We start from the raw sequence: 22,442 nt of genomic DNA, 5'->3' as shown, positions 1-22,442 counted from the left end.
AGGTTTTCATGATCGTTTTTGTGATTTTTTGCACTAAATATCACTGATTTGGTGGAGCTAATCTAGAAATATTTGCCATGATTAGATTGAAATGAGATGAAACTAGGCTAGTCCATCAAATTTACTGCAGAGCAAGTAATGCAGGTGTGCACTGATCACACATTATGAAAACGTTACCACTGCTTCTAGCAAGTTCGTCTACATAGGACCAGGACTCAGATACCAACCATACACATTGTAGTGGATTTGCAATGCCATGGCAGGAGTTAATGCACTGCATGTCAATGCCTAGCATGCAGTTATGGAAAGGATATTTTACAACAATAAGCTTAAGACTGTGAGTCAGACAATTTCACACTGCTGCAATAAATCCAACCCAGTTTCTCAGTAACACCCAGGTGTTTAGTAAGAGGACATCTCTCTTACATGTCTGTTGAATCTTTGTCCCGGTCGCTGTCTCTGGCCCTAAGCTGCAGGAGGGAGGGCATTGGCGGAGGTGGTGGGGGTACTGGGGAAGGTGAGGGCTCCCGAGGAACCCGCTGCCCTCCGTTGTCTGAGGGGCTTTTGGACAGAGGTCTATATGTGTGTGTCCGAGGAGGTGGGTGGGCCATGGTGGTGCTGTAGTCATCGGCTGAGGACAGAATGGAGGAGACAGTGGAGGGAGAGGTAAGGAGGGCAGTAAGGCAGAAAGGAGGAGACATGCAGGTCGGGAAGAAACGATAAGAGTATGAAACAGTTTTTTGTTTCTTGGAGAACAAGTCTCACCATTGTTTATGAAAGCATATGTTGCATTGTATGTGCCAGAGTAGTCATCATCTGGAGCAGAAAAGGTAAAAAGACGGATTGAGATACATGCAAACACATATTGTAAAGCATAAACTCTAAGAGTAACTAGCAGGCTTCACAATGACAGTAACACAGTGATGTCTAGTGTTTGTGTTTTGCAGAACAAGAGTGACAACTACTGTACCAATTTAAACATGATGTACACCATGTCTGTTCATGGGGAGGATGAACAGACATATTCATCTTTATGAACACGTCTGCCTTCCCCAATCACTCAATATTTTACTGATTTACACATGAGTTCTAGTAAAATATATTTTCTAACTTGGGATTTGCATAAATGTATTGAAATGAATGACTGGGTTTTTCTATAATTTTCTGTGAGATGATGCTACTGCAACAGAAGAGTGAATTCATTATTTTCCGGTCTTCTAAGATGCATCTTTTGCAGGGGTGGCAGGAACTGTGAAGTGGCAGAGATCTGTCAAGTGGTAGAAGAAATGTATTATGAAACTGTAGAGGATACTTAGAAGTGAATGGCATAGCTCCACTGGAAGACAGTGGGAATGTGTGCGTTTTCTATGTGCTGTGATAAAAGAAGCCTGAGCAGTTCAGAACAATTAAGCCTTGTGCTGACTATGTCTTTCTGTCAGACCCAGAAAATTAGAGCAGATTTCCCAGGACAGCTCCGAGTCTATTAGAGGGCTCTCGCTATCCCATCTCCGTTCAAGAGTTTCCTGCTCAAATCTAATGAGTTCTGGCTCTGAGATTGTTTAGGTCTTTGGTTTTAACAGGAACTGACAGGCAAAGATGCACAAAGATGCACACGCCCACACACACACACTTACAAACTGAATGCATACATGACCAACTCCTGTTCAAGCAGGCAAATCATCTGATCAAGGCACATAATGGGGACATCTTTCATGCTGCTCTGGTTTGGACATACCTGCTTTGTGAACTTTGTGAATCTGTTTGAACATAGTTTTGTACCAATCTTTTGGCCTGTCAACTGTCTGTGGAGAAAAACATCAAGAAACATTTTAAACAATTTGCTATTAAATGAAAAAAAAAAATCAAATGTAAACTTTAAGTAAGCAACACATAAAGTTATTCCTGACAGAGTTGAAACGCTTATTATGAGGTCAGTCTGCAGGCTGATTATTTTCAGGCAGTTGAATCCCAGGAAAAAACTTAACGTGATAAATTATTCAGAAAAGCTAAATTATGCCAATGTGAGGCTTATGAAAATGCTGCACTTGCTTGGTGGAATATCTAGTGACTTTAAAAATAAAGCATTTGAGGACTACAAATGACATTTTCCACAATTTAAAAAATGTTTTCCTTTTCAATTCATTTTTTTTACTTTATCCTTGCAGTATGACCATGTTGTTTCATATTATGGATTAAAAAACATCAAGATAATTAACATTTCTCCTTTTCTTGTATTATATATACAAATCTGGCTGTTGACATGGATATCAATGCTATTTGGTATTTAAGTATATAAACCCTTATCTTTGTCTTTCTATAAATTGATACTGTGGCAGGTACAATGGGAACCCCTCAGGAACCAGAATGTAACCACTATTTTAAAAATGCTGAAAAATACTATGACATTTTGTTCAAACTTTTAAGCAATATTAAAAAAAAAATTATTATCTGACCAAAAGAAAAAGAGTAGTTACAAAACGTGGTTTTCAAAGAGTCAATAATTTATAAAAGGTTGAAATGTATCCAAACCAATCTGGAACAATATAGAAATTTAATTGCCCGCTTATTAAATCATGAATTAGCAGTGAAGAAATTACTTAAATAGACAAAGTCTGACACATGAAGTGGGCAAAAGATCACAAAAGCAACAAAATATTCTTTGATCTAAAAAAATGTACAACAGACAATAAACAAACTGACGTCAATCAATCTGGTAAGGGACTCCAGTGAACCACAACACTGGCATTAGCCACAAGTCGAGAACACAAAGAATAGTTTCAAACTTTAAATGATGGGTCTGGCCACAAAAATTACTTCAAGACAACAAGAACAAGAACAACGTCTATAGCAAAACTTAAAACTAAAAAAACAACTGCTGATAAATAAAATCAGCAGTTGAAAATCTGAAACATTTAACTAAAAAAAGATAAACAGTTTTTTTTATTTCTCAAATATTCAAGTCAGTTAATAAATTATGAGTGAAAGACAATTTGATAGAAGCTGATAAACTGTACAAATAGATACAGATGAGGTATAAACAATGCCTCTTGACACTTGCAGGGTGGCCAATAGTTTTCTTGAAATGCAATAAATCTGAGTGAGCAGGTTTAGTTTTACACAACAGAGTAAAACCTCAGAAGATGTTGATACAAAAGCAAAGAATGGGCTCCCGGTGCTGTGCCGGGACTCGGCAGGAGAAATGCTTGTCTTTGTGTAAACACTATAGATCCAACAGCCTCTTCAAATAAGAGCTATCAAATGGCAAAGGGGCTTAATCCTTTCGTTATTCAGTAGCACTGAGCCCTGGTTCTGGATTCTGGAGGCGGCGCATGTAGCATTGGCAAGGATAAGAAACAGACCAATTACAGCTTCATTCTCCACGGTTACCGAACAGAGTGGCCACAAAAATGTCTGCTTGCTCACAAGGAGCATCTGGTTGTTTTTTTCTGTCCAACTTCTTTTCCTCATCACTGTTCCAACTCTCCATTCTGTACCTCTGTGGTGCAGCATGTCAGCGGTCAATGCTTCTTCTCAAGAAGCTGACAACTGACGTGAAGTGTTAAAACATGAAAGCATGGAGAGGACACTCTTTCACAAGTAAAGAGCAACAGAGTGAGTTCATCTTCATAACTAGCACACAGAGAAAGAGTAAGAGATACTTTAACAAAGATAGTTGGACTCAGATGGGGCCTTTAACAAGGGGTCAGCAGTTCCAGGCAGCTGAGAGTAATCCTCTCTATTTTAGCTGATCACATGAAGACAGCCCAAAATGGGTCAGAAGAAACTAAGGTTATGTCTCTGGACATGAGTAAAATAGTATTTAGGCTTTCTGGTCATGTGACCTCACCGTGCGAATGGCAATAGGGATGCCAGACTCATCCACAGGTCCAATGCCTTCGTAATGCGGGGCTTTAACGATGGACACCGTCTTTTCTTCTTCTGAGAAGCGAGCGAGGGGCACTGTGCTGCTGATGCTGGTATGACCTGAAACCACAGACTCCCTGGTGACCGACTCACTGCCCTCTGGTTACAAAAATGGAAAGAAGACAGACACGTAAATTAGTCTTTGTTAAAGTGAAGAAAATTCTTGTGTTTTGGTTAGGGGTGCACAGATAGCAGTTTTTTGGCCGATCTCCAATTACCAATCTTCATAAAGCCTGACCTGCCAATACCATCTTTTTTGTCTGAAATGTCACTAAGGATAGCAAGAAATCCCTGGATGGGTAACAGTAGGGTGATTATTGTTAACTGCAGCTGTGCAAACATGACCTGGTGGGCCAGTCAATCAGTCAAACCTCTCTCACGGGAAAGATCGGTGGATAAGATTGGCTTCATATACAAGTATCGGCTGACCACCGATCTCCCAAAATTGAGGAAATCGGCGCCAATAAATCCACTGGCCGATAAATTGGTCCACCCGTAGTTTTAGTCTTCTACTACCAAATATATTTACTTTCCATGCACTCATCAGGGACATAATGTGGATATCCTCTAATCAACCCAGGTTCAAACAGAGGTTTACTTTCAATAAATTTGGCAAAAGGTTATACAATGTCTTCAATTGACAGAATCAAAACCTGGTTCCTTTTCCTGAGTGGTAGACTGCAGCTGCCAGTTTCTCTCTGCTGGCTTAAAAAGGACTCATTAGACTGATGGACCAAAAAAAGGGGAGACTTCTCCAAAACATACTCATTTTAGATCCAAATGCTTTCAAGAGAAAGATTTAATGGTCAACTTACACTGAGCTATTTGGCCTCAATAATAACAGGTACGTTTTGAGGAGAAAATGTGAGGATCTCAAGTCAATCCTATGTTTTAAGTATAGTAGCAGCAACATCAGGCAGTGGGACTGCTTTGCTAACGGTGATACTGGTGGATAGAACAACGGCAGACGATCTCCACATTCATCAATTTCACTTCCAACCACTCGGTATACAGCAGCATAAATAAAGAATTGGGGCCAAGAACCCAAACACAGCCCAAAGATGGTACCAGGTCAACATAAAGCTTATGGGCTTCCTGAAGTACCAATCAATAATAAATTCAAGTGATTAATTATTTATCTAGATCCAGATCATTGTTTAGGCCTAATTACAACTCCACTGATGGAAGTGTTAAGCTGAAGTCACTGATTTAGGCCTGACAGAAGAAATTTAGGTGAATCAATTTACCTTTAAGTGAACTGACTAAACATAAAAAGAAGCTGACCAAAGAACAGTGACTCACCTGAGCTCCTGCTGTGTCTCTGGAGGCCTGTGTGGAGTGATGGAGGAGGAGGAGGAGGAGGAGGATATGACGGTGGAGACATGGGCCTCTGTGGATAGCTGGTACTTCCATTCATTGCATGAGAAAGAACTTGACCCTACGAGTGACCCATAAGCCAGAAAAAGAAGCAACATATTAAAAACATTCTCAGCAATGTAAAACATTTGATTAAACGTTTAAACTCATAGAATAAGAGTAAAACACACAAAGATAACCTCTAAAGGAAAAAAACACGTTGCACAAGTACAGTTGGACAAGTAACAACAGAAGAAATTAGATCTAAAGTTATTTACACAAATAACTAATTCAGTAACTCGCTATTGTTAGATAGGGAAGTCTGATTTATTGGAATTTTATGACAGGAAATATAAAAACACCAACCGTAAACAAAGACAACTCATTCACAAACATCTCTATTATAAATGAGTTAATGAAAGCAGGACAGCAGACATGGCCCGAGGAGAATGGGAGGCTTTGGTTAAAATAAATAAAAGTGCTCCCCCATTCAAAGAGACATTGAAATAAAATATTTAATCTGGCAAAGATAGAGCAGTTAAAGTAACAGTGCTGGGGTTTCAAACCAACTGAGTCTTGTTCAGTACTATCTTCTGTTCATCTGGATCTTTGTGGAAGGAAATCTAAATGTGTTAGCACTGTGGATATTCTCACTTCATTACCCTGATGGATGCTGCAAGTAGGAGATTCAGAATTACAAGTGATGGCACATTGCAACTCTGACCTCACACAATAGATGCAAACATAATAGCTCGGGAAATGTCAGATGAAGTAATGAAGCTAAAATCAAAATGGCTGTTGAGTTTCAATAACTGCCTTTTGTTGTAGGACTGTAAAATGAACGGACTGTTTTATGTTGCGTACAGAGCTCTGCACATTTATTGGCACCTCTAATTAAAGTCAACTGAATTAAATTAATCTGTTTTTGGAAGTAACGTTATGTCACACTGAAAGAATCATGCAATGGCAATAGTACACTGCTACACTGCTGCCTATGATGTTAGGCAGCAGTGTAGCAGTGTTATACTTGATGTTATAGCCTGAGATCCAGAGGCGATCCGCTCATTGTGTGATGTGAGACGCCCCCCCACAAGATGCCGCCCTTGTCAGCATCAGAAACCATCCCTGCTCTGATCGATACAAAATTGAGCTAATTGGGTTCTTTAAATACTACAAATTTTGTGTCCAATCAGTTTACTTGTATTTTTTTTTTGTATCTTGTTTCCTCAATATGTAGATTTTGGAAGGGATTAAAGGAAGAAAAAACATAGCAAAATATTGCAAATTTATGACCAGGACACTGAAGCCAATAAATGTAAGAATATTGGCTAGAATATTTTAATGTGAGGAAAGTGAGTTGAGTTTGTGACTAACTCCATGCATGTGACATTGAAAAAAAGAATTATTGAAAACAATCTGCTGGTAACAGCTTAAAATAAAGTGCTTCAATCTGCTTGATTGGAAAGGTCAGTGTAGCACATTAATAACAAGAGGCTCTTAAATTAACATTCTGGTTGAGCTTTATTAAACAATCTTTTAGGAATCAAACTGTCAGGACAGAAAATGACTTCTGCAATTTGAATAATAGTGTGAAAAATGTTTTATCTTCAGTTCCAACAGCTGTAATGTGATCCTGCAGTGGAGGTTTTATGTTAACACAATGCAATACAATGCTCTTTTGTTTGGCTTAGTCTCTTGCTAGACTCAAAACGTTATATTTCCCCAGACAAACAGTAATTACTAAGGGCAACTGTTTTGCTTGGTGAATTATCATCATGTTGGGCAACTTGCCAGCTGACATCACCACAGAGATAATCATCACATCATAGTCATCTGCTATGTTTACAAGCTGGGACGAACTCTGGAGAAAAGCAGTTGTTAAGTACCACTGTGGATCATCTCCTAGGTCATTATGAGGAAGATAATAGTTCATGTCAGTGTCGTGGCAGGCCGTACATAATTCAAGGTTCGTCAAAGATCATCAGGAAACTCCTTGTGTTCCTTACTGATAATGTTTTTCATCCTCACTCTTGCAGAGTGAAACCATTTTAACTAGTTTGCCATTGGATGATCAATAGAACCATGCAATAAATGACAAATAAAGAATATTATTTCAGTAATCAGAACAGATGGCATGAGAGGACAGAAATCTCTGCTAAGTTTAGAAAAGTGACTCAGCCACCCAGGAAGACAATACATCCGTTGTATGCTATTATGGTCTCCTTGATGTTTTACAAGTCACAGGATCTAAAACCCAAGTTAGAAATTAACACCTGAAACATATGTTATGCTTTTTGCCTCTGTCAGTGAGGGACGGCCATTTGATCCATCTAACTTTTTTTGAAGCTGCTTGTCAAGGGATATTTTGTACTTCATACACACGTTTTACAATTTCAGCTTTGAATATTCAGATTAACACCATTGATGTCCATGTCATATTTTACCCTGTAAAAACATATTTAAATTTTTTTATTTTACCCCTCCCGGGGGTCTTTTTTTGTGGGCTCTAGTGTCCCTTATATGACAGTGGGCTGACAGGAAACGGGGAAGGAGAGGGGGGAAGACATGCGGCTAATGTCGTCTGGTCCGGGAGTCGAACCCGCGATGGCCGCGTCGAGAACTCAAGGCCTCCAAATGTGGGTCGCGCTAACCACTACGCCACCGCGGCACGCCCACATATTTAAATTTTAACCCCATTTTGATTTTTTTTTGTCATCAAGCTTGCTGTGGTTGTGCTCTTGCACACCAAATAGAGCTAATTTTATTCTGAAATACGACAAAAGAAAAAGGATGCTGAAGCTGACATTAACCTAAAGCCGACATGAATACATCCACATAAGCATAAAGAAACAACACTGAATTGAATGTTGACATCTAATAAGTGAGGAGCAGTTAATGGTTAGTGGAAGTAAAATAAAAATGAAAAAAGAAATGTAGCAATCACACACATTTTTCAGTTTAGTCATTAAAATGATTAGGTGGGAGAGAAGGGACACTTTTTTAATGTAATGAAATGTTACAGAGGTGGCTTGTTCAGATAATTACATTAGTGACAGTAGCTGCTGCAGCAGTAGAGCCCACAGAGGTTGTTAGCACATCATCAGGCCCAGCAGTGGATATGTAGGTAGAGACATGGCTGAGCGTGGGCGAAGGCGTGGGTGAGGCGCCAGGTGAATCCAGGCTACAGATCTGAAGCTCATCAAGTAGACCCGTCGTGGATGACGAGTAGTGGCTGAGCGCCGACACTGTCACGGGGGAAGTCGCCGGTGACACACAGCTACCAATGCTCATGTTGCTGAAAGCGGCAACGCTCTGCCCACTGATTGCTCCAGTTTTCATAACAGCTCTGCTAGGAACATACGGGGTGGGTGATGATAAGGCCTTGGGCATTAAGCTGGATGGGTAGTCGAGTGATTCGGAGCTCTGGCAGCGACAGGGGGAGTGCCGTGCTGAAGGGTCAGGGGAAGGAGGCCCCTGGTGTTGGAGTAAGAACAAATTGGTGGGAAAAGGAGGAAAGGAGGCGAGCGCTTAGTTACATCACTTATTAGCCAGGAAGTCAAAAGGCTTAGGGTGGTGTGGCAAAACAATTCACGGTTGGCTGATGATAAATTCAAGCTGCAGCAGCGTCTTTCAAAACATAAAAAAGGCTGTAAATTAAAGATGCATCATTAGTATAAGTTTAGTGATGAACAGCAAGTGATTCTTCCTGTCAATGAGATAAATATCTAATAAAAGAAACATTTGGTTTATGCCACACATACAGTAAACATGATTACATATCACAGTTTTGTTGGCCAAATGGAAGCATCAAGACTAGACAACTAAAGCACAGCAGACAAGTTGTATACAAAACCCATCAAAATACATTCCACTTATTTATAAAGAATGTCAAAAGAAAAAAAGTTGACTTTTTACCTAGTGATCGGAGCTCAAGTACTGGATCAGGATCCCAATCTAGGCATGTTCAACTGACTGGTATTGAGAGTCCTTGGCAGAGTTAAACTACTGTTACCTGTTGCTACAATGTCTGTGAAGGTATGTCTGCTTTTATGATGTTCAAAGGACTAATTTATTTTGAACTTTGTTTAAAGGCAAAATACTAACAAGTCAAATTAAAACAGAGCTATATGTTAAGATTAGCCCAGTGATTCAACAAACAGCTCTATACGAAAATGTCCTCAGCAGGAAAAATTGGTGTACTTCTTGAGTCTTTAGAAAAATAATGGTAAGGCTATGAATGTTTTTTGTCATGTTTTGTCAGATCTCGATCAGCTTACTTAACCCCATGTTGGAGCAGCACATTAAGGCTGTTAACTGTAGAAGCTAAAAGGATATGGTGTTATTCAGAACATCACATCTTGAGTCAATGGGTATAATACTGATGAAATATGGTGTTATTTGGGGCTCTGGTTTTGGCAAAAGGCTAATCGTAAATGACTTGGACCACGATAAGTGACAATAATACTTGATCAGGATATCTCTACTTTATCACATAGGCTCTAAATTTGGTATCTGACAAATGGTACCTTGACCACGTTTTGTGTAAAATCATCTAATGCAAACAAATGTGTAGCCATTTAGTCACTCTTGATGCTACCAACGTCCAAACACTCGTGTTTGACTGCAAAGACTAAGTAGTCACTGAGGATCTTGCTCTAATTACACTTCATAGTCAGGTATGTACCAACAGTTGTGCAGGCGAAGGTCTTGGTGGAATAGTAGGAGGAGGCATTGTCATCTTCACTTGCGTTAGGGCTGGTGTTGAGGTCTGATCTGGATCTTGATCTGGAACCTTCACCTCCACTCTTGGACTTGAAGCCAAAGCTGCTGGATTTTTTAGATTTTCTGCATTTAAGTGGACATAAACTGAAGCAGTCTGTGATGGGGTTTGGGGTGTGTTTGAAACCATTTGTGGAGGTGGAGAAGATAGTGAGAGGGAGCCTGAGGTCAGGATCTTGGAATGGGGTTCAAATTGAGGGTTAAAGTGATCAGGGGGGTCAGGGATAGTGACAGGGGTTAGCTTAAGTGAAGAAACCTTACGTTTCTGTGTGCTGGTAGTGGCAGAGGCACTGAGGTTGCTCATATTATTTGCAGCTGTGGACTGATTAACCTGCTGGACTGAATTTCCACTGGTCTCCGAGTAAGAGTAAGAGGATGTGCTGCTAACCGTGTAGGATTCTTTTAATACAGCTTTGTCGTTCTTTGTGAATGTTAGCCTTCTAGAACTTAAGTCATTAGCCAGATCAATGATTGAGTTGAATTCCGGTGGATTGGTGCCAATGGACAAGAGGTTAACGCTCTCTCTCCTGGGGGGTGGCTGTGGCAAGGGACTGACATCCTTGTTAGCCAATCAGAAGCAGAAGCCGGCGTAAGTTCAAACAACAAGAATAGGAAAAATAATCAGCACAACTAAATCCATTATGACGTTGTTTCAAGAATGTGCTTACGAATCCAAAAATGATTTTGCAGGATTTACTCATTTTCAACTATAATGGATTTTTACCACCCAAGAACACTAAGAGTCAAAGACAATACAAAAGGTTTTCTTACAAACTGTAGTAAGTTAAATATTTCTAAAGCCAGCGTAGAGTATGAGCAGATTACCTGTGTGGGAGACTTTTTGTCCTGTAGGTTGGGTCTGACACTCCGAAATCCTTTGGCAGCAAGAGATGAACTGCTGGCATCTCCATTCTTCAAACCATCAGTAACACTGCGGGACCGCCAAGAATCTGCAGATTATAATAACATGCTTTGGGGGGTGCTTTACTTTACATCTGTTTAGTTATATTAGAGACATTTAATAGTTTCCTCGATCATGTTTAGATCTGCACAATATACAGTATTAGGAATATGTTATCATCGTAATATTAGTGTGTGCAACATTCACATCATAAAGGTCTGTTTGAAGCCAGCTGGACAGAGTCTAACAGCAGCAGATGTTCACCCTGGACACTAACGATTTTGCCCAAAATGCTAAAGGTCACAGACTAATGGAAGCACAGATGCGAACAAGAGGAAAAAAGAAAGCAGGCGTTATGGCCAGGTTGGTGGCTAGATATGGGTCGGTGTGGAATTATGACAATATCAGGGATTATGACAATACCTGATAACCTTAGGTAAAAATGCCATGGTTTTGCAGTATCATGCTTTTTTGATTACAGCTCTAAAATGTATTATTTTGCATTTTCTTTAGCTTGCTTTGATGTGAATGCATAAATGATTTGATTCTTAAATATCTGCTCAATTGTGGGCTGATCTTCAGCCTCTGACATAACCTGTTGCTGCCAGAACCACCAATGTTCTAAAAGAACAGATAGGACAGACGTGAATTTAACTGAAATTTCATATTAGCCTATTACACAACTTAGCTATATCAAGCTAACATCTACTAGAAGAACTGCGTTTCCATTGCTTTGACTGATAAGACAAATTAAGTTATACTGCTCAACAACAGTTGTCTTTATATTGGTGTAATGCATCAGGTTGGGAGTTCTGTGGGAAACACTCATGAATTGTCTGAATGAAGGAATTTGTCACTGTAAATGTAGGGAATTGCTACACTTGACAATAAAATTTCAACCATTTGTGGACAATCACAGAATACACACTGTACCCCTGAGTATGTTGGAGCAGTTTTATGTTTCGTCACTCTCCCTCATAACTGCCTAAAAATAAAAAAAGAACAGGGTAGAGTGAAAGGAGAAAATGAATGCAACAACGTAAGAAGAAATTGTGCACAAGAGAAGAAAAATCACATCAGTTTGGCAGTATTTTTGATATTTAAAACAAAAAATAATCAATATTGACTATAAAATGCTTATAAGTTTTTCAACCTCTCAGCCAGCCCTAATTCAAGTTATCTCTTGAAAATTTCTGTATATATCGCAGAGGGAAAGAAAGAAAAAAACTACAATATTTTTTTCCAGTATTGTGCAGACCTACTCATGTTCATTGATGAGATTGTTTTCACCAGAAAGTCCAGTCACTTACCAAACTCTGTTGAGTGAGAATCATTAGCTGGGAAACAGAGAAGAGTAAACATAATAAGTAATGTCTCTATGAGTGGCTGGGTTGCATTACGTCCCTAAAACAGTGGATGAATGAAATATAATGACACGTAAATAAGCAATCAGTTCACAAACTACAAGAATGTTGAGTGCTTCATAGACACACACTGTGGTGAACAAAGAGATGTAATATCAGAACATACCACAGACAACAGAAAATCAATTCATTTTATATTACACTAATTTTACTATTGTGATACAGTTGACTATATGACAGTATTGGATATAAAATTTTAATTTGGATAACATACTTAATAATAATCGTATTGTCCACATGTGAAAATCTGCCTCTGGCTTTTTATGGTGGTTAAAAACACAATATATGATAAATACAATTTTAAAAATTGACACCAAATACTTTATTTTATAATTGCTGTTTGCTTTAAATCTCTGTGGAACAAGAAACCACAGAACCCAAACTCAGTGTTTTGGGGTCAATCACAAAGTTGCAATAACTTGAGAAATTTAGTTCATGTGAATATCATTTAAGCAAAACCTCATCTGCTACAGACAACCCATCACCCGCCAACAAAAAATCTGGTTAATTCCTTTTTCTGTTTTTTAAATTCCTAAATTACAAAAGATACAATGCATTAACATTTCCACATCAGGATGAAGACCACAACACGATACAAGAAATAAAGTAGAATGTGGATGGTCTTTAGAGCAGCCCATATCCTGCCCTTTAATGTTCGCAACCACACCGCCAAAAAAAGAAAAAACAGGTTAAACTAACAAAAATTAAGTGTTAATTGTGGATGCAAAACTGTCCACAATACTTTTATTACTTATTTTACTTAATTTATTATGAAGGAAATATCATTAATTTCCTGATTTTAGTAAATAGTCTCATTGTCCTACAGCTGTGCAGCACTGTTAGACTCTACCCCACTAAACAAAGTTTAAAAAAAATTATTCAGAAAGAATTTTCTGAAGTCAAAGTTAAGATGATGTACTATGTTTATAGAAAACAATTGGACTTGTCAGAAAACACAGTTATTATTTACAGTTTTAGACTAAATAGACAGTAAATAATAAAGACCTTACTCATATTTGATAAATGTTTTTCAATTAATTAATTTTATGGTTAAGGAGCAATATCTACCAGTGCCAGAAAAAGCTAACAGTTATATTTAGTATTTATTATTACATTTATGATTAGATCTCATCATGTGGCTGCAATAAACAACCCAGACTCTCCAACCCAGTACTAAGCTTAAACTCCTTCCATATTCACACATGGACAAAATAGTGGGTACTCTCTGCTAATGAAAGAAAAAGAAAAAACACAATGGTCACTGAAATAACTTGGAACAGACAAAAACAAATTCTAAAAAAATAACCAATTAGAATCAGACATTACTTATGAGATGTGGTTCAACCAAATCATTCAAAAAATGAAAAAAAACACAACAAAAGAAATAGGCCTTTAATAATAATGGTGTTTCTGATTCAAAAAAGGGCACAAACTGATGGTGGAAGTGCAGAAACTGTGATTTTTAAAATGTATTACTATTTGCTATGATTCAACCATGTCTGAAAAGCTATGGTGAGGTTGTAAAGTGCTTCAAATATTAGAACTGCCACAGGCCACTATTATTAGAAGTGTAGCACATAATTACATTTAGCACATTTCTGTTTAAATTACACAATGTGTTTTACAAATAAATTGAACACTGCACCAGCAAGACACGTAGATCCATGTGACCAGTTTAGTCAACTTTAAAAAATGTGTAATAAAAGTTTGAATTACAGTTTAGTTAGAAAGCCAAGCATGCCAATAAAAAACATCTAAGCAAACTACCATGCAATATCTTAGACATATTTTTGCTGACTCCAACCCCTTGAATAAGCTAGTTTTATAGTGTAGCAAAAAAGTTTCTCACTCAAAATTTAAACATCTGTGTGTTTGCGAGTGTTAGTACCTGGGGCCAAATTTGGTGAGCTCTGGACCCTCTTCATTGGAGAGAGTATGAGTGACAAGGCCACGCTTTTTCTCGCAATTCCTCCGCTATCTGAGAATTCCCAGCCAGGCCCATGATCAATGAGCCAGAAGCAGAAGCAGAAGCACACATGCACATGCAAGGTCGCAAAAACAACACACCAAAACACAAATATGCACACACACACAAAAAAAATTGCAGTTAGAGCAAAGCACATGCATTTGAAGTGCTTACTTTATTTCAATGCATGCCAGCTATTTGGTTCTGCTGTAAGTATTTCTTGCAAGATTTAACATCCTTCGGTTTGTTTTGGTTTATTAGGTTTTGTTTACTTGCCAGGACATAAATTCAAGAACACGATTGGTTTATATGCAGGGATCCCAGATCCTTCCAAATTAGGTCAGCAATATTCAATGAGTGCTTAGAAAAAATCTTGATCTTAATAATACTAATACAGTTCTCAAACAGTTACTGTACGTAAACAGAAACATATTTATCTTTACATGCTAAAACATACTAGGTTACCTTTTAATTTTTGCTAATTACATTCCTGTTAAACAACCTCACTTCCTACAAATACAGATGGATATTGTAATTTTTTTCTCTGTAAAATCATTATGTGCAAAGCTATTTTACTGTTACCCTTTACACTACTAACAACGGTCCATTAATAAACAGAGTCAGGCGCCCCAGGTAGGCAGACACAGATACATGTTATGTTGAGACGTGTAGTTAATAGATTACTGATTAGTGGCTGACAGAGCTTTGAACAGTTATTATATATTGAAAACATAACTTTTCACTAGTGTCAGACTGCCTTTACAAAAGCCGTACAAAAAGTAATGCACAAAAAAAATACACTTTTTTATATTCATATTGACAACAATATTTATGCTTGTAAAGTAAAACAAAAAAACATCTCACAATAAAAAAAATATTGATCCAACTTTGTCAAGCATCAGTAGGTTGATTCCACAGTCTTTAAAACTATTTGCATGTCTGTTTTTGTGTTCATACCTGTATTCATACTGAAGAGCACTTCTTACTGATCTACTGCAGGGGGACACACTGTCCTGGAAAACAAACAAGACTATTAAGGGAAAAAGTCCCAACACAAATAATTTTGAAGCATGAAAAACATTGGTCTCTTTTTACGGACACACAGTCACAGCAAAGGATCAACTCCATCATATTATAATTTAATAATTTGGTAAGCCAAAGAATTTTATGGTCATAAACTTTACCAAGAAAGAGAAAACATGAGTCAAACCCCCAAACACTGATAGATGCTCTTAAAGGTACAGCCTTCTGGGTTCTTCTTTTTACAGTTGGATTTTGGCAAGACACAATCAACCAGAAATACTGTGCATTACTCCTGTCATAACATTGTTTTAATAAGAGTTACATACTACTGCTTTCAATATATGGATTTATTTAGGATACAAGTGGTAGCTCTACAACATTTACTACAACCCGTTAGGGTTTCAAAGTTACAAATTTCTGAAAATATGAATGATGAGGGCTGTTTTTTTACAGAGTGGAGTATTCATAGGCAAATGCCGATTTGTATGTAAAAAGTGGAAACAATGTTGCTTGATTTACGTGATTTAAACCATTCACTGTACTTTCTAAATCTCAATCAAGACAGACATCATTAACACACAGCATTAACGTCAGCCCTAAATACAAGTGTGAATGCTCTCCTAACGCACCAATGACTGTTTCCCTCTGGCCACCTTCAGAGATGGCCATGGACATTAGTTTGCATTTTTGTTTCATAGTTTGAATTCAATAAATTCAATAAATCCTAAAACAAGCAGCAGAGTCATTACCGAGAAACGGCAACAACAAAAACCAAAAAGGTTTTGTAAACAGCATTGAGCTAGTCTCAGCTAGTCTAAAACAATTAAACAGACGTCTGTTATCCTCAAAAGATAAGGTTTATTTTTTAGTTGCCTTTTTTTTTACTTGCTGAATCGCCCAATTCATTTATTTTTTTTAAACCAGATACTGTGGGGGTGAGCAATTTTTCTCTGCACTATGCAACATATTATTTACAAAATTTCTTTTTTGTGGAAAAGCCCAAAATATTTATTCAGAAATCTTTATTTGTGTAGGATATTTACCATCAGAAGGATTAGGGGTTAAAATCTTTCATCTTTGGTCAAGTCAAGATTTTTTGAATAACACATTTCAAAGTGATTTATATGATAGATACATAATACAGTAACTAAAAACAGTCAAACATTATATTTTAGTGACCGAGTGCTCAAACTGGGATGTTTAAAGTCCCTATCTTTCATACTCTTTTACCTCTCTCATACTGCATTTGTTTACCCATACAACTAAGCTTATCATGTTTTGCAGATAGAATAACTCCACAAAAATCTGAAGCAGAGACACATTTACCATATTGATGTCAGAATGAAAAAGTAGTACAACTGATTAAATGTGTTTTAAAATGTAATGAAAGCAGATAATGTCTTTGATGTCTTTTTTATCTTTACAGAAAGTAATGCAGGACACATTTTTATATACATACTGGTAACAGTATTTGTGCTTGCAAAGTAAAACAAAAAACATCTTACAATAAAAAAAAATTATCCAACTTTGTCGAGCATCAGAAGGATAATTCCACAATCTTTAAAACTATTTGCATGTCTCACCATCCTTTGCTGTGATGTGAATATTAACTGAAGCTTAATGCCAGGTGTGAATGGTTACTGTTTAGCTTGCCTACTCACATCTGAATTAGTCAGAGCATTTGCCAGTGTCTGACCTGAACCGGGTTAAAGAGAGAAATAATCCTAATTCCAGGTCCTGAATACTGAATGGTAAATCAGAGGTGAACCAGCAACCCACCAGTTGCAGGATGAATCCAAGCCTCCTGAGCCACAGTCACCACTTAGTGTGAAAATCACTGCAAAGTGTTTAAAGAACAACCGATACACATATAACCTAACTGGGAATAATATTGATGTAGATTACTATGTTGGGTCTAGCTTCATGAAGCTATTTTCCTTAAACTGTAGCTGAAAGGCACATGATTAATGTGTGCAGGGTATACTTCAAAAGCTAAAGGCGAGAACACACATTGCATTGCTGACTGAGAACATAATACATAATGTCATCATTATGACATATGATATGTCATATCATATGTCACAACCCATATGTGGGTTTGGGGCACAAACAAGCAGCATCAACTCTATCGGCTGCCAACATGCATGTCTTTCTGTAAATAACATGGAGTGATTATTAACATTGCATTACCCTGACACAATAACACAATTATTGATGTAATGTTTGTGCATGATCATATGAAGGAATTTCCAGTGTTAATGTGTATAACTTCAGGTTCTCCAAAACATTATTTGCAGTTGTAATGTTGGACCTTTAAATAAATATATTGTGGAGCAGAGAGATTTTTTTAATGTTGTGCTTGAGCTTGCACACTTTAAAGAACAACCGATACACAATCGTTTAAACTGTCGTCACGTATTTTCTTTCCATTAGTCAATACCGAGACATGATGTGCATGAAAATAATAGTGATGTTGCACTACAAATTACCTCCATGCCAATAAATAGAAGCAGCAGGGATTTTCTGTAATGATGACAGAATGTACTCAGCACACACTCTATGACAAAGAATGACAAGTATTTCCAGACTTTGCTGCAACACTATGACACCCTGGGGCCTAATTTCACTTTGACAAGTAAAGTGCTAATAACCACGCTTGTCATTGGTGTTTATTTTGGAGCAGGTATGTAAACGTATCATGACATGAATGTATTAAGCTGCAGCGATGAGTGGCACTGGATGGATGGCAAACTATTCTCATTTATTTGATCAGGATGACAACTTTCCAGACTGTCATCAATTAGACACAGGGGCCATTTCTGAGATACGACTTCTATCCTTCTAGCTCAGAAAGATAGAACAATAAGGTATATTTATATATTACACTTGGAATGAAAACAGAAAAATTAACAACACCTCTTTAAATTGTACATTTCCTTACTTTACATTGCTTTATATACTTTTCATACTTTCACACAGGGAGTGTTTGCAAGCTTCACTCTCATACCTGGTTTCAAAAAGTGTCAGTGTAAGACACACTGATCATTGGAAACGTGCAAACGAGCAGCTGGATCACAAAGCATGTGGGCACTAGATGGTTCAGTTGGTAGAACATCCACAGCATGAGCAGAGAAGAGGTGTAACATTACCAAAAACTCACATTATGGAACGAGACACGATACCAACGTCACGTGAATGAGACAGGATGACATTTTAATATTACTTTTTCAAATCAATATAAACTCAACAAACTGAGGTCTTTCTTTTCCCCCCCCTTTTCTTGAGACCTTAGGTCAATGATTCAACTATGCCTGATTTGCAGTGTAATATTTACTGTTTCCCAGTTGCTATTGATGGAATGTGCTGTAATAGTGATGTAGTTCAATGTACTCCTAAGATGTTCAGTGATGCTTTCTACATCTCTCACCATCTGAACAACGTGCAGTGCTAGCATGTTATTTGTGTCTTTCACTCTGTTGCCATTTATCGGTTCTACTGGAAGCAAAAATGCAGCCAAACTGCTGATTTAAGAATAGTTCTATTACAACTTCATCAGGCAAAGTCATGCCGATCATAACTGGCTGGTGCTCACAACATCGAAGTCACCTCAACAAGAAACCCTGAGAAGTTCCAATATTGCAAGCTGTTGCACGACAGTTAGGGTTGTATGTGTGTGCATGCACATATATGCAGTTTGTTTCTTCCATATTTTTTTTTTTTATTGTGGAGTTGACTGGGCTGAGTTACAGTCAGGTTTCCAGGACAGAGAATATCCTGTTGTTTCTGACTTTATGGAGATCTAAAATTTTTCTAGATGTAGCATCATTAACCTGGGTGTTGATTGCATCTTGAAGCTGTCACATAGTGAGGAAAAAAGTAATAGTACTCCAGAGGCAACTTGTTTTTTTTTCTGAAGATTTTTTAGGCACATGTGGCCTTAATTTAGCAGCAACTGGACAGGTAATAGGGAGGAAAGAGAAGATGAATCAAGCAGCAAACTGCTACAGGCCAGGAATTGGACCAGGATAATAATGGATTCAAAGACTACAGCCTCTAGTCTAACTATTACTAGTACATGCCAAACCCTATATGTGACCTGAATTCAATTCACACCTTAATCCTAAAACTGAGTAACCCTAAAACAGCACTTCCTTTTTCAGGGCCAAGATTTTGGGATTTATAAGCAACAGCATAATGTAGCATTTGCTGAAAAAATTGGGTTTACAAGTTCACAAATGCTAAAACATCCAAACACACATATAGTCTATTTCGACTTTAAGGGATATTATACTACCTTGTATTCATCACCTTGACACATACTTTAAGCTTAACCACTTGCCAAACCCAATCCCTCACACTAACCTTACAGTCAAAACTTGAATGATTTACGTTTTACTTCTGACCAAAAAAATGGAGATATGTCTCCGTAACATGGCTGTAATTGATTTAGGTCCCCACAACATGAGCAACCCTCAGCCACACACACCCACATACACGCACACGGTCACACACACAAGAGTAAATCATGACTCTGGCGTCGCAGGCTGTCTGCATCCAAATGATGGTCAGATTATGAGCAGCATCATGTTTCTTTGAGACAGATCCACGGCGACACAGCAGCTGCAACCATGGTGTAACGTTCGGGCAGCACACTTGAAAGAACCGGTCCAGCTTTAGAGAGCTTTCCATTTGTCCACACAAACTTCTGAAAGTCTTTCAAGAAAATCTGTGCAACCCTTTTATAGAGTCAGTGGAAGATGTTTTTTTGAAGTGCAAAACAATTTATTTTGCTTATCAGTGAGTGGGATAAATGTTTCATTATTATGCAGCTGATATATTGCCAACATGTTCATGGCATTATTTATAAGAAACGAAGGAGACACGAGTGTTGAGAGCAAAATTAAACTCTCTACCACTTTAAGTTTAAGATACATGAAATGTACTTTCTAATGAGAGACTCATTCCTTCTAGTTTGCTGCTCAAAATCCATTTGGAATTGCAAAGATCAAAGCATTTGGTAGGTCCACTTCCATGTCTGAAAGTTATTTTTTATTTTCTTACTTGGTTTTTCCACTGTCTATAATTTAGACATTGGTGGGCCACTCTGGAGACTTGTGTGGATATAATTACTGACTGTAATAGCAGAGGGGTTTGCAAATACACAAGTAGGAGCTTTAAGCCAAAGAAATCTGTTAAGTGCAACCTCAAACCATCAAGATCCATTAATCTGCTGAGACCTGACTGCATATGTCTGTACTAAAAAGCTTAACTTCCAGTATCAGACCTCTTAGTAACTATGCAGGAGGAAAAAAAAAACATATTTTAGTGCCTAGCAGTCACCACAGCCTAATACCTGAGGTTTTCCTGCTACAGAGATGTGGTTATTTTTTAAAAACCATTGGAATTTTTGTTTTTGATTTCAACTAATCTCACGATGCACATTACATGATCTGTAGCATTAGAGATGGTATAAACACATCTAATAATAGAACGAATTTCTGTATTTAGCCATCTCACAAAACTAGAAGAGATGCTAAAATAAACGATGAATCACAATAAACGAGGTTCAAAACATTCATGATTGGTAACCTCTCAGAATGAATCAAATTAATTTGTCAGAATGTTAGAAAGTGTTCAGACTAAAGATGGTATCAGTTTCCTGACACTTGTCATCTATGAATAATGATATCAGTCCTTGTGTTCTTAGTTTTTTTTAGTGATCATGTAATGATCAGTAGTAAAAGTGATCATTTCCACTAATGATCATCAGGATCATCACTAGAGGAAATAATTTATGGTGATATGCATCTTTTATCTTAGACAGAGGTTGTATTTAGCATCAGCCTCTGTCCAAATTCAGGTATTTTTATGAAGCCCACAAGCCGCAGTGGTTGGTCTATTTTATGAACAGGAAAATAGCTTTTAGTTTTGACAGATGATTTATAGAGGGCAGCAATGCATCAAGTTGTGTAATATGTGTCATTCATCTAGTGTCTACTCTTGTAGCTCAATATTATAGTCATTTATGATATTCTTAGGAAAAAAGCAAACTAGCATTAGCCTGCCTTTCCTGTGAACCCCTCCATTTGTAAAGAGGAAGAGGGATGCACATTTACTCTTTATTATTAGCAGTAGTCTTTAAAACTGCTGCCAGTGTTTTCTGTTTTCTGCTGCTGTTGTAAAAACCATCTTTGAGGTCTGTGTGTTACTATCATGCACTCCTGTTCTGAATAGTGCATGAATACTGGGCTCAAGGGTATGACATTTATAGTGTTCGGCTATATCACAGTAATAAAGAAGTCATGCTAGCACTGAGAAAATAATGCATGTTATGTTAGTTGTCACGCTGCGTCATGATATTAGGGCATATCAGCTGACTAATTAGCCAGGCTAATTAGGGTAATTTGATCAAGTTCCAACCTGTACTTGGTTCCCTAACAGTTAGGCTGCTTATAGATGATTAAAAAAGCAATCTCTTTATAATGTACTGTATATATCGTTGCAAAAACATGATTTGTGCGCCTCTCTTCAGTCAGTTTGTGGACTGTTAAAAGCCAAAGGTAGGAGAGGAAAGTGGCATTTGATGTGCAACTGGTTACAGGGAATTAAAAAAAAAAACTAATCAACTTAAAATTAATTGTCAATTAATGGTTTGTCAAGATTGAAATGTTGGTACAGAAATAGGTGGCAGAGATATTCCAGAACAGGAAAAATGAAGTTCAGTGTAGGATTCAAAATTCACTTTATATGGTTCTGCTTTAAAACATAAACACTCAACAAGCTCGCTAACTTTCGCCTTCACAGTGCTCATTCAGCCGAGCTGCATGACCGACCGGCGTCAACTTCTCAACTAGAAATTATTTATGTGCTAGGAAGGCGAAGAAGTGATGACAGAAACAACTCAAAAAACTGTTGAATATAACAATGTGCTTCTTTTTCTAAAGTTAGCATATTATGAAAAAGGTTGCCCTTAAAGCTGTGGAAGGGCAACATTTGATACAAAACAAAACATAAGCACTTTTGAAACTAATAAAACCTTATCTGAAACAGCATTAAGATGTGAAATAAT

The 22,442-nt window shown here is 37.6% G+C and overlaps 1 protein-coding gene across 4 annotated transcripts in view; it reads right to left on the bottom strand.

The window, feature by feature from the left end:
- Window positions 1–22,442, bottom strand: part of sorbs2a (sorbin and SH3 domain containing 2a) — a 59,873-nt gene that overhangs the window by 26,676 nt on the left and 10,755 nt on the right. For 3 of the 4 annotated variants that reach the window (XM_028016644.1, XM_028016645.1, XM_028016646.1), the window contains exons 3-12: window positions 15,308–15,363; window positions 14,273–14,362; window positions 12,271–12,297; window positions 10,885–11,009; window positions 9,965–10,618; window positions 5,227–5,362; window positions 3,848–4,023; window positions 1,736–1,802; window positions 766–816; window positions 427–631 (exon numbers count right to left, since the gene is read on the bottom strand). In XM_028016644.1, coding sequence (XP_027872445.1) covers window positions 427–631; window positions 766–816; window positions 1,736–1,802; window positions 3,848–4,023; window positions 5,227–5,362; window positions 9,965–10,618; window positions 10,885–11,009; window positions 12,271–12,297; window positions 14,273–14,362; window positions 15,308–15,317 — 1,541 coding nt within the window. In that variant the 5' untranslated portion in view covers window positions 15,318–15,363. Of the gene's footprint in view, window positions 1–426; window positions 632–765; window positions 817–1,735; window positions 1,803–3,847; window positions 4,024–5,226; window positions 5,363–8,325; window positions 8,755–9,964; window positions 10,619–10,884; window positions 11,010–12,270; window positions 12,298–14,272; window positions 14,363–15,307; window positions 15,364–22,442 lie in introns of all 4 variants that reach the window. The other variant, XM_028016643.1, reaches the window with a different exon arrangement.

Source organism: Xiphophorus couchianus, chromosome 5 (genome assembly GCF_001444195.1).
Source record: "Xiphophorus couchianus chromosome 5, X_couchianus-1.0, whole genome shotgun sequence".
Lineage (NCBI taxonomy): Eukaryota > Metazoa > Chordata > Actinopteri > Cyprinodontiformes > Poeciliidae > Xiphophorus > Xiphophorus couchianus.
The sequence above is the reverse complement of the archived record's forward strand: the minus strand, read 5'-3'. Positions and strand labels throughout refer to the sequence as shown.